This window comes from Salmo trutta, chromosome 21, assembly GCF_901001165.1.
Source record: "Salmo trutta chromosome 21, fSalTru1.1, whole genome shotgun sequence".
Classification (NCBI taxonomy): Eukaryota; Metazoa; Chordata; class Actinopteri; order Salmoniformes; family Salmonidae; genus Salmo; species Salmo trutta.
Genome location: NC_042977.1, coordinates 50,386,305 through 50,399,619, shown reverse-complemented (window position 1 = coordinate 50,399,619; position 13,315 = coordinate 50,386,305). Strand labels below are relative to the sequence as shown.

Sequence of the window (13,315 nt, the reverse complement as noted above, 5' to 3'; positions counted from 1 at the left end):
CCAGACCACCACACTACCATCAACACACCCCAGGTTAACAAGCAGCACACAGCGGTATGAGGGAGAGGAGGAGGACGAGGAAGGCCCTCCTTCAGTCTTTCTTGGCGGTCAGGAATGTCGGTGTGCCTTTTTCATATTGTTTTTAATTTTTTTTATAGTGTTATTTTTGATTTTTTTGTATATTTTTCAGAGACTGTTATGTTCAGTTTGTTGGTCGTTACGGTAACCGGTCAGAGAAGTGAGCGTGTCCCAGACCTCTTCTTAGATCCAAAATGGAGTCTGCGGGACAGCCAGTTGCACCCCCTCCTCCCCTCCCACCACCACCACCACCGTCAGAATGGGATTCCTGCCAGTCTGCTGGGCTAGCAGGGCGGGGTGAGCAGAGTAGCTGGTGTGAGAAACGTCAAGATTCGGGTCTGAGAGACAGAGCCATGAGTCATGGCGCCATGAGCCACACACTACCAGTTGGTTACTGCTGTAGGTTGAGTCTGGGGCTAGCTTGCTGGGGCTAGGGGCCGCTGGGGCTAGCTTGCTGAGGCTAGGGGCCGCTGGGGCTAGCTTGCTGGGGCTAGGGGCCGCTGGGGCTAGCTTGCTGAGGCTAGGGGCCGCTAGGGCTAGCTTGCTGAGGCTAGCTTGCTGGGGCTAGTTTGCTGGGGTGTAGCTGAAACTGTGGCCCCTGGGATCTGGAGGCTAGCTGAGGCTAACTGTTGTAGTAGGCTAGCTGTCGTAGCCTAGCTGACTGAGGCTAGCTGTGTGGGCTGAGGCTGTGTGACTGTGGCCCCTGGGATCTGGAGGCTAGCTGTCGTAGCCTAGCTGACTGAGGCTAACTGTGTGGGCTGAGGCTGTGTGACTGTGGCCCCTGGGATATGGAGGCTAGCTGAGGCTAACTGTCGTAGGCTAGCTGTCGTAGCCTAGCTGACTGAGGCTAGCTGTGTGGGCTGGGTGACTGTGGCCCCTGGGATATGGAGGCTAGCTGTCGTAGTAGGCTAGCTGTCGTAGCCTAGCGGACTGAGGCTAACTGTGTGGGCTGAGACTGGGTGACTGTGACCCCTGGGATCTGAAGGCTAGCTGAGGCTAACTGTCGTAGGCTAGCTGTCGTAGTAGGCTAGCAGTCGTAGTAGGCTAGCTGTGTGGGCTGAGGCTGAGTGACTGTGGCCCATCGACTGAAACTGTGGGACCTGGATGCTAGGGACCCTTGGGTGTAACTAAAACTATGGCCCCTGGGCTGAGGCATAGGCTGGAGTTTAGGGGCCAGTCTGTGGCCCCCGTCATCTGTTAGCAGGGTAGTAGTTGGGGTCCAGGTAGTTATATCCAGGGGTCTGAGCCAGACAGTAGTCCATGTCTAGGAAGGTCTCATGGTGATGGACAGGCTCCAGATGGTGGTCTGGCATGTGGCTCTCAGTCTTGTACAGGCTGCAGGAGGGGACAAACAAGGGTTAAGAGGTTTTAATAAATAACCATTGAAACTGTTAAAGTTATCTAGTTATCAAATGTAAAAATTGCAACAACAAATAATTGTCCTCCAAAGAGAGAGAACATATCAGTAGCATGATTAGAGCGAGCAACAGGCCGTTAATGTGTAGGTTCATAAACAGCCATTAGGAAAAAGTGTAGGAAGGTAGACTAGTTCTTAAAAGGCCCAATGCAGTCAAAAACGTGTCCTGTCCCCCCCCCTGTATTTTAAATATATTTTCACACTATGAGGATGGAATAATACTGTGAAATTGTGAAAATTATGATCATGCCCTTTTAGTGTTAGAGCTGTTTGTAAATTTATTAGAGCTGTTTATAAATCTGTTAGAGCTGTTTGTAAATCTGTTAGTGTTAGAGCTGTTTATAAATCTGTTAGAGCTGTTTATAAATCTGTTAGAGCTGTTTATAAATCTGTTAGTGTTAGAGCTGTTTATAAATCTGTTAGAGCTGTTTATAAATCTGTTAGAGCTGTTTATAAATCTGTTAGTGTTAGAGCTGTTTATAAATCTGTTAGAGATGTTTATAAATCTGTTAGAGCTGTTTATAAATCTGTTAGTGTTAGAGCTGTTTATAAATCTGTTAGAGATGTTTATAAATCTGTTAGAGCTGTTTGTAAATCTGTTAGAGCTGTTTGTAAATCTGTTAGAGCTGTTTATAAATCTGTTAGAGCTGTTTATAAATCTGTTAGAGCTGTTTATAAATCTGTTAGAGCTGTTTATAAATCTGTTAAATCTGTTAGAGCTGTTTATAAATCTGTTAGAGCTGTTTATAAATCTGTTAGAGCTGTTTGTAAATCTGTTAGTGTTAGAGCTGTTTACTCCCGAGTGGCGCAGCGATCATCTCAGTGCCAGAGGTGTCAATACAGCCCCTGGTTTGATCCCGGGCTGTATCACAACAGGCCGTGATATGGAGTCCCTTAAGGGCGGCGCACAAATTGGCCCAGCGTCGTCTGGAATATTTGGGGAGGGTTTGGCCGGGGTAGGCCATCATTATAAAATAAGAACTGACTTGCCTGGTTAAATAAAAGGTAAAAACAAACAAAAAAGAGGCCGTCTGAAATTTCTGCCTGTTTTGGTGGAATGGAGTTTTGAAAAAAGGTTTTCTCAAAACAAACACATTTCATGAATGCTTACATAGTTTTTATGAAAGGGTTATGTATTGTTTAACTTATGAAGACTGTATAGGTACTCTTCAAATGAAGCGTTGCCATATTGGGAACAAAACTAACTCCGGCACACTAGTATGAGCCTTTTGTATGTCCAACACAATCGATTTATTTTTCACGTGTTTGAAAATGTTTGTCCCGTTTGGATCCTACTGGACAGACCTCAGTCGTAGTCCCGTTTGGCTGTGTTTAAAAAACGTTTTAACCCATTTCTAGCCCGATGAACAGAGCCCCAGCCAGGCAGGAACTCACCAGTCGGAGCAGTTGGAACAGAAGTCCACAGCGTTGTCTGAAGGACAGTCCTTGCAGTGCCATCGGACACCCTGGATAGGCTCCACACCACACACGTCACACTGCAGAGAGACACGGAAGCACATGGTTAACATGCCATTATAAACCGGGAAATATGGATGCTGATTGGCTGAAACAGCATTTTAACCTTGTGTATATCAGACAATATACCACAGGTATGACGCAAGAAAACAAGTTTCCCGTTCAATTTCTGTTGGTAAGCAGTTTATAATTAGCAATGAGGCACCTCTGGGGTTTGTGGTATATGGCCAATATAACACGGTTAAGGGCTGAATACAGGCCCTCTGCAACCTCAGGCCTTACTGTTATAGAGGGACAGTCAGCTACCTACCACACCCCTTATTGTTATAGAGGGACAGTCAGCTACCTACCTACCACCCCTTATTGTTATAGAGGGACAGTCAGCTACCTCCCTACCACCCCTTATTGTTATAGAGGGACAGTCAGCTACCTACCTACCACCCCTTATTGTTATAGAGGGACAGTCAGCTACCTACCTACCACCCCTTATTGTTATAGAGGGACAGTCAGCTACCTACCTACCACCCCCTTATTGTTATAGAGGGACAGTCAGCTACCTACCACACCCCTTATTGTTATAGAGGGACAGTCAGCAACCTACCTACCACCCCCTTATTGTTATAGAGGGACAGTCAGCTACCTACCTACCACCCCTTATTGTTATAGAGGGACAGTCAGCTACCTACCTACCACCCCTTATTGTTATAGAGGGACAGTCAGCTACCTACCTACCACCCCTTATTGTTATAGAGGGACAGTCAGCTACCTACCTACCACCCCTTATTGTTATAGAGGGACAGTCAGCTACCTACCTACCACCCCTTATTGTTATAGAGGGACAGTCAGCTACCTACCTACCACCCCCTTATTGTTATAGAGGGACAGTCAGCTACCTACCACACCCCTTATTGTTATAGAGGGACAGTCAGCAACCTACCTACCACCCCCTTATTGTTATAGAGGGACAGTCAGCTACCTACCACACCCCTTATTGTTATAGAGGGACAGTAGAGACAGTCAGCTACCTCCCTACCACCCCTTATTGTTATAGAGGGACAGTCAGCTACCTACCTACCACCCCTTATTGTTATAGAGGGACAGTCAGCTACCTCCCTACCACCCCCTTATTGTTATAGAGGGACAGTAGAGACAGTCAGCTACCTACCTACCACCCCTTATTGTTATAGAGGGACAGTCAGCTACCTACCTACCACCCCTTATTGTTATAGAGGGACAGTCAGCTACCTACCTACCACCCCTTATTGTTATAGAGGGACAGTCAGCTACCTACCTACCACCCCTTATTGTTATAGAGGGACAGTAGAGACAGTCAGCTACCTCCCTACCACCCCTTATTGTTATAGAGGGACAGTAGAGACAGTCAGCTACCTCCCTACCACCCCTTATTGTTATAGAGGGACAGTCAGCTACCTCCCTACCACCCCTTATTGTTATAGAGGGACAGTCAGCTACCTACCTACCACCCCTTATTGTTATAGAGGGACAGTAGAGACAGTCAGCTACCTACCTACCACCCCTTATTGTTATAGAGGGACAGTCAGCTACCTACCACCCCCTTATTGTTATAGAGGGACAGTAGAGACAGTCAGCTACCTACCTACCACCCCTTATTGTTATAGAGGGACAGTAGAGACAGTCAGCTACCTACCTACCACCCCCTTATTGTTAGAGGGACAGTCAGCTACCTACCTACCACCCCCTTATTGTTATAGAGGGACAGTAGAGACAGTCAGCTACCTACCTACCACCCCCTTATTGTTATAGAGGGACAGTCAGCTACCTACCACACCCCTTATTGTTATAGAGGGACAGTAGAGACAGTCAGCTACCTCCCTACCACCCCTTATTGTTATAGAGGGACAGTCAGCTACCTCCCTACCACCCCCTTATTGTTATAGAGGGACAGTCAGCTACCTACCTACCACCCCCTTATTGTTATAGAGGGACAGTCAGCTACCTCCCTACCACCCCTTATTGTTATAGAGGGACAGTAGAGACAGTCAGCTACCCCCCTACCACCCCCTTATTGTTATAGAGGGACAGTCAGCTACCTACCACCCCTTATTGTTATAGAGGGACAGTCAGCTACCTACCTACCACCCCCTTATTGTTATAGAGGGACAGTCAGCTACCTCCCTACCACCCCCTTATTGTTATAGAGGGACAGTAGAGACAGTCAGCTACCTCCCTACCACCCCTTATTGTTATAGAGGGACAGTCAGCTACCTCCCTACCACCCCCTTATTGTTATAGAGGGACAGTCAGCTACCTACCTACCACCCCTTATTGTTATAGAGGGACAGTCAGCTACCTACCTACCACCCCTTATTGTTATAGAGGGACAGTAGAGACAGTCAGCTACCTACCTACCACCCCTTATTGTTATAGAGGGACAGTAGAGACAGTCAGCTACCTACCACCCCTTATTGTTATAGAGGGACAGTCAGCTACCTACCTCCCTACCACCCCCTTATTGTTATAGAGGGACAGTCAGCTACCTACCTACCACCCCCTTATTGTTATAGAGGGACAGTCAGCTACCTACCTACCACCCCTTATTGTTATAGAGGGACAGTAGAGACAGTCAGCTACCTACCACCCCCTTATTGTTATAGAGGGACAGTCAGCTACCTACCTACCTACCTACCACCCCCTTATTGTTATAGAGGGACAGTCAGCTACCTACCTACCACCCCTTATTGTTATAGAGGGACAGTCAGCTACCTACCTACCACCCCTTATTGTTATAGAGGGACAGTCAGCTACCTCCCTACCACCCCTTATTGTTATAGAGGGACAGTAGAGACAGTCAGCTACCTCCCTACCACCCCCTATTGTTATAGAGGGACAGTAGAGACAGTCAGCTACCTACCTACCACCCCTTATTGTTATAGAGGGACAGTCAGCTACCTACCACACCCCTTATTGTTATAGAGGGACAGTAGAGACAGTCAGCTACCTCCCTACCACCCCCTATTGTTATAGAAGGACAGTAGAGACAGTCAGCTACCTCCCTACCACACCCTCTTATCCGCCAAACTCAGATTCGTCCGTCGGACTGCCAGATGGTGAAGCATCACTCCAGAGAACGCATTTCCACTGCTCCAGAGTCCAATGGCGGCGAGCTTTACGCCACTCCAGCTGACGCTTGGCATTGCACATGGTGATGTTAGGCTTGTGTGCGGCTGCTCGGCCATGGAAACCCATTTCATGAAGCTCCCAACTAACAGTTATTGTGCTTGACGTTGCTTCCAGAGGCAGTTTAGAACTCGATAGTGAGTGTTGCAACCGAGGACAGACAATATTTTAGAGCTGCGCTTTTTAGCACTCAACGGTCCAGTTCTGTGAGCTTGTATGGCCTAACACGCGTGTGTGTGTGTGTGTGTACCTTGTATCCACGGTGATGTGTGTGTGTGTACCTTGTATCCACGGTGATGTGTGTACCTTGTATCCACGGTGATGCGTGTACCTTGTATCCACGGTGGTGTGTGTGTACCTTGTATCCACGGTGGTGTGTGTACCTTGTATCCATGGTGCAGGGCCATGCTACTCTCAGCCTGGATCTCCTGCAATTTGTGTTTCTTCATCCTCTTCAGCTCCAGAAGCTCCTTGTACTCCGGCAGGTGTCTCAACTCCACAGGTACACCCTCCTCATCCTGGACACACACACACACACACACACACACACACTCTTTAGTATGACAGACTAAGAGTCAGGTTTGTGAAAAGGAGTGTTAGTAGTGACAGGAACGGTCACGACTAAAGACAAACACCCTGCTTCCTTCACTGAATGACTGTCTGAGCTTTGCTGCTGACGCACTTTCAGCACGTGTGGCTCCCGGCAGGGCACAGCGACCAGCTGGGTCTTAAAGGTTACAGACATAGGGAGCAGATGGAAATGAGAGAGACAGAGAGAGAGAGAGAGAGAGGAAAGAGAGAGAGAGGAAAGAGAGAGGAGAGAGGAAAGAGAGGAGAGAGGAAAGAGAGAGAGAGAGGGGAAAGACAGAGACAGAGAGAGAGAGAGGCGTGTGGTCAGTGTGTGTCGTACCGTGTCGTCTCCATCGGGGTCCTGTAGGGAGCCATAGTAGGCCGCTCTCTCATCCTCTTCATCCATATAGACAGGAGGCTCATATGACGTCAGGAAGGTAGACGGTCGGTACAGGTGCTTGTTCAGGTGGTGCTGCCTCTTATTGGACACCTACAGACAAAAACAACAGATTACTAATGATTAAAGATTACCTGCGTCGCATAGTTATATAACTAAACCCGCTGGCTACGGACCCCAGGGCTGGTTATATAACTAAACCCGCTGGCTACGGACCCCAGGGCTGGTTATATAACTAAACCCGCTGGCTAAGGACCCCAGGGCTGGTTATATAACTAAACCCGCTGGCTACGGACCCCAGGGCTGGTTATATAACTAAACCCGCCGGCTACGGACCCCAGGGCTGGTTATATAACTAAACCAGCCGGCTACGGACCCCAGGGCTGGTTATATAACTAAACCCGCCGACTACGGACCCCAGGGCTGGTTATATAACTAAACCCGCCGGCTACGGACCCCAGGGCTGGTTATATAACTAAACCCGCCGGCTACGGACCCCAGGGCTGGTTATATAACTAAACCCGCCGGCTACGGACCCCAGGGCTGGTTATATAACTAAACCCCCTGGCTACGGACCCCAGCGCTGGTTATATAACTAAACCCGCTGGCTACGGACCCCAGGGATGGTTATATAACTAAACCCCTGGCTACGGACCCCAGCGCTGGTTATATAACTAAACCCGCCGGCTAGGGACCCCAGGGCTGGTTATATAACTAAACCCGCCGGCTACGGAACCCAGGGCTGGTTATATAACTAAGCCCGCCGGCTACGGAACCCAGGGCTGGTTATATAACTAAACCCGCCGGCTACGGACCCCAGGGCTGGTTATATAACTAAACCCGCCGGCTACGGACCCCAGGGCTGGTTATATAACTAAACCCGCCGGCTACGGACCCCAGGGCTGGTTATATAACTAAACCCGCCGGCTACGGACCCCAGGGCTGGTTATATAACTAAACCCGCCGGCTACGGACCCCAGGGCTGGTTATATAACTAAACCCGCCGGCTACGGACCCCAGGGCTGGTTATATAACTAAACCCGCCGGCTACGGACCCCAGGGCTGGTTATATAACTAAACCCGCCGGCTACGGACCCCAGGGCTGGTTATATAACTAAACACGCCGGCTACGGACCCCAGGGCTGGTTATATAACTAAACCCGCCGGCTACGGACCCCGGGGCTGGTTATATAACAGGACCCCGGGGCTGGTTATATAACTAAACCCGCCGGCTACGGACCCCAGGGCTGGTTATATAACTAAACCCGCCGGCTACGGACCCCGGGGCTGGTTATATAACTAAACCCGCCGGCTACGGACCCCAGGGCTGGTTATATAACTAAACCCGCCGGCTACGGACCCCAGGGCTGGTTATATAACTAAACCCGCCGGCTACGGACCCCGGGGCTGGTTATATAACTAAACCCGCTGGCTACGGACCCCGGGGCTGGTTATATAACTAAACCCGCTGGCTATGGACCCCGGGGCTGGTTATATAACTAAACCCGCTGGCTACGGACCCCGGGGCTGGTTATATAACTAAACCCGCTGGCTACGGACCCCGGGGCTGGTTATATAACTAAACCCGCTGGCTACGGACCCCAGGGCCGGTTATATAACTAAACCCGCTGGCTACGGACCCCAGGGCCGGTTATATAACTAAACCCACTGGCTACGGACCCCAGGGCCGGTTATATAACTAAACCCACTGGCTACGGACCCCAGGGCTGGTTATATAACTAAACCCGCTGGCTACGGACCCCAGCGCTGGTTATATAACTAAACCCAAGGTAAGCCAGTTCAGAACAACAACAAAATGTCTGGGGGAGAGGAGAGGTTTGAGAATATCTAGATACCTTCTTGCTGTACATGCACATGTTGGGGGTCCTTCCAGGAACAGGGATTCCTGCTTTAGTTAGTTTGATGAAGTACTTCTGTACGCGGCTGGCCACCTGCACACACACACACACACACACACACACACACACACACACGGAGAACAGGCTTCCAGCTCAAAGATATTTTTACACTGTGACAAACACCTTCATCAGAGATCTGTTGCTCTGACCTGTACCCAGATCAGGGTGTTATATATAACCTGTTTCTCTGACCTGTACCCAGATCAGGGTGTTATATATAACCTGTTTCTCTGACCTGTACCCAGATCAGGGTGTTATATATAACCTGTTTCTCTGACCTGTACCCAGATCAGGGTGTTATATATAACCTGTTTCTCTGACCTGTACCCAGATCAGGGTGTTATATATAACCTGTTTCTCTGACCTGTACCCAGATCAGGGTGTTATATAACCTGTTTCTCTGACCTGTACCCAGATCAGGGTGTTATATATAACCTGTTTCTCTGAGGACCTGCTCACACATACCTTTGAAATGTAAGTGTGTGTGTGTGTGTGTGTGTGTGTGTGTGTGTGTGTGTGTGACCTGTTTAGCGGTCCTGTTTCCCAGGGCGTCAGCTATCTTCTGCCAGCGTTTAGACTCCACCTCCTCAGGAGGAAACTGCAATAGGAGATGCTCCAACTTTTTCTACACACACACACACACACACACACACACACACACACACACACACACACACACACACACACACACACACACACACAGAAAATCAATCAAATGTATTTATATAGCCCTTCTTACATCAGCTGATATCTCAAAGTGCTGTACAGAAACCCAGCCTAAAACCCCCAACAGCAAGCAATGCAGGTGTAGAAGCACGGTGGCTAGGAAAAACTCCCTAGAAAGGCCAAAACCTAGGAAGAAACCTAGAGAGGAACCAGGCTATGAGGGGTGGCCAGTATTCTTCTGGCTGTGCCAGGTGGAGATTATAACAGAGTACATGGCATGGCCGATTAATTAGGGCCGAATTCAAGGTTTCATAACAATCGGTAATCGGCCTTTTCGGATGCCGATTACGGCCGATTACATTGCAATCCATGAGGAGACTGCGTGGCAGGCTGACTACCTGTTACGCGAGTGCAGCAAGGAGCCAAGGTAAGTTGCTAGCTAGCATTAAACTTATCTTATAAAAAACAGTGAATCTTAACATAATCACTAGTTAACTACACATGGTTGATGATATTACTAGTTTATCTAGCTTGTCCTGCGTTGCATATAATCGATGCGGTGCCTGTTAATTTATCATCGAATCACAGCCTACTTCGCCAAACGGGTGATGATTTAACAAGCGCATTTGCGAAAAAAGCACAATCGTTGCACAAATGTACCCAACCATAAACATCAATGCCTTTCTTAAAATCAATACACAAGTATATATTTTTAAACCTGCATATTTAGTTAAAAGAAATTCATGTTAGCAGGCAATATTAAACTTGGGAAATTGTCACTTCTCTTGCGTTCAGTGCAGGCAGAGTCAGGGTATATGCTGCCTGGCTCGTTGCAAACTGTGTTTATTCCTGACAAAGACCGTAATTAATTTGCCAGAATTGTACATAATTATGACATAACATTGAAGGTTGTGTAATGTAACAGCAATATTTAGACTTAGGGATGCCACCCGTTAGATAAAATACGGAACGATTCCATATTTCACTGAAAAAATAAACGTTTTGTTTTCGAAATGATAGTTTCCGGATTCGACCATATTAATGACCTAAAGCTTGTATTTCTGTGTGTTATTATGTTATAATTAAGTCTATGATTTGATATTTGATAGAGCAGTCTGACTGAGTGGTGGTAGGCAGCAGCAGGCTCGTAAGCATTCATTCAAACAGCACTTTCCTGCGTTTGCCAGCAGCTCTTCGCTGTGCTTCAAGCATTGAGCAGTTTATGACTTCAAGCCTATCAACTCCCGAGATGAGGCTGGTGTAACCGGTGTGAAACAGCTAGCTAGTTAGCGGGGTGCGCGCTAATAGCGTTTCAATCGGTGACGTCACTCGCTCTGAGACTTGGAGTAGTTGTTCCCCTTGCTCTGCAAGGGCCGCGGCTTTTGTGGAGCGATGGGTAACGCTGCTTCGAGGGTGGCTGTTGTCGATGTGTTCCTGGTTCGAACCCAGGTAGGAGTGAGGAGAGGGACGGAAGCTATACTGTTTCACTGGCAATACTAAAGTACATGGCCAACTGTACTCTCAGTGTAAAGCATTTAGCACATGTACACACACACACACACACACACACACACACACACACACACACACACACACACACACACACACACACACACACACACACACGTCAGTACCTGTTCTTCTACGGTCCACAGCTGGTTAAAGGTGTCAGGTTTACTCTGGTGACACAGCCGCCCTCGGATCATCTGGACACAGACAGGTTAGAGAGAGACGGGTAGACAGACAGGTTAGAGAGAGACAGGTAGACAGACAGGTTAGAGAGAGATGGGTAGACAGACAGGTTAGAGAGAGATGGGTAGACAGACAGGTTAGAGAGAGACAGGTAGACAGACAAGTTAGAGAGAGACGGGTAGACAGACAGGCAGGTTAGAGAGAGACGGGTAGACAGACAGGTTAGAGAGAGATGGGTAGACAGACAGGTTAGGGAGAGACAGGTAGACAGACAGGTTAGAGAGAGACAGGTAGACAGACAGACAGACAGACAGACAGACAGACAGACAGACAGACAGACAGACAGACGAAGTTAGAGAGAGACGGGTAGACAGACAGGAGAGAGACAGGTAGACAGACAGGTTAGAGAGAGACAGGCAGACAGACAGACAGACAGACAGACAGACAGACAGGTTAGAGTGAGTGAGTGAGTGTGTGAGTGAGTGAGTGAGTGAGTGAGTGAGTGAGTGTGTGAGTGAGTGAGTGAGTGTGTGAGTGTGTGAGTGAGTGAGTGAGTGAGTGAGTGAGTGAGTGTGTGAGTGAGTGAGTGAGTGAGTGAGTGAGTGAGTGTGTGAGTGAGTGTGTGTGTGTGTGTTGGGTAGTGTAACCTTAACCATTGGCAGTGTGTTTACCTGTGAGTTGCTGCTGTTCTCCAGAGCATCACTAGAGGGCAGAGCAGAGTACAGGGTCGACGATTCACCTTCCTTGTCCTTGGGATCCAAGGGGCTGATTGGTCGGTCTGGTAACCTGACTATAGTAATAATAATAATAATAATAATACAGAACACTGATTGGTCGGTCTGGTAACCTGACTATAGTAATAATAATAATACAGAACACTGATTGGTCAGTCTGGTAACCTGATTATAGTAATAATAATAATACAGAACACTGATTGGTCAGTCTGGTAACCTGACTATAGTAATAGTAGTAATACAGAACACTGATTGGTCGGTCTGGTAACCTGACTATAATAATAATACAGAACACTGATTGGTCAGTCTGGTAACCTGATTATAGTAATAATACAGAACACTGATTGGTCGGTCTGGTAACCTGACTATAATAATAATACAGAACACTGATTGGTCAGTCTGGTAACCTCTGGTAATTAATTCACACGATGCCTTGTCGGTACCTTTATCGAATATGAGTTTGAGTCTCCTGGTTTTGCGTTTCTTGTCACAGAACTCCCTCTCGAAGTCTCCCAGCCCTGAGGTGTACTGGTCCCATGAGATGTCTGGCAGCTGAACCACTCTCTGGGGCCGCGGCATGCCCAGTTCCACCTGGGGGTCAGAGGTAAGACGTCACCAGGACGTGACCTCATAGAACAAGACATTAGCTTCCATCTGACATATTGTGAGACACAACATCTTGTTTTGGGGGAGAGAGAGAGAGAGACAGAGAGAGAGAGACAGAGAGAGAGAGAGAGAGAGAGACAGGAGAGACAGAGAGAGAGAGAGAGAGAGAGAGACAGAGAGAGAGAGAGAGAGAGAGAGAGAGAGAGAGAGAGAGAGAGAGAGACAGAGAGAGAGAGAGAGAGAGACAGAGAGAGAGAGAGAGAGAGAGACAGAGAGAGAGAGAGACAGAGAGAGAGAGAGAGAGAGACAGAGAGAGAGACAGAGAGAGAGAGACAGACGAGAGACAGACAGACGAGAGACAGACAGACGAGAGACAGACAGATAAACACTCTACAACACCGTTCAAATTGACACAAACGCAGAACAACGCCAAATCCATGAGAAGTTGAATGGATTAGAAAAAGCTATAAAGGACAATCAAAACCCATTGGACTCCCCAATTACTGACCAGGAGCTCTATAAGAAACTTCAGGCTCTCAAATTTAAAAAAGCCTGCGGACCTGATGGCATCCTAAATGAAATGCTCAAACTCACTAGTGCA

The 13,315-nt window shown here is 48.0% G+C and overlaps 1 protein-coding gene across 1 annotated transcript in view; it reads right to left on the bottom strand.

Annotated features, from left to right (window-relative positions):
* Positions 1–155: 155 nt before the first annotated feature.
* The window catches only part of zzz3 (zinc finger, ZZ-type containing 3), a 43,114-nt gene continuing 29,954 nt past the window's right edge, over positions 156–13,315 (bottom strand). The window contains exons 4-12 of the mRNA XM_029706069.1: positions 12,552–12,699; positions 12,046–12,164; positions 11,317–11,388; positions 9,540–9,641; positions 8,954–9,049; positions 7,041–7,190; positions 6,514–6,648; positions 2,891–2,991; positions 156–1,413 (exon numbers count right to left, since the gene is read on the bottom strand). Coding sequence (XP_029561929.1) covers positions 1,269–1,413; positions 2,891–2,991; positions 6,514–6,648; positions 7,041–7,190; positions 8,954–9,049; positions 9,540–9,641; positions 11,317–11,388; positions 12,046–12,164; positions 12,552–12,699 — 1,068 coding nt within the window. The 3' untranslated portion in view covers positions 156–1,268. The remainder of the gene's footprint in view (positions 1,414–2,890; positions 2,992–6,513; positions 6,649–7,040; positions 7,191–8,953; positions 9,050–9,539; positions 9,642–11,316; positions 11,389–12,045; positions 12,165–12,551; positions 12,700–13,315) is intronic.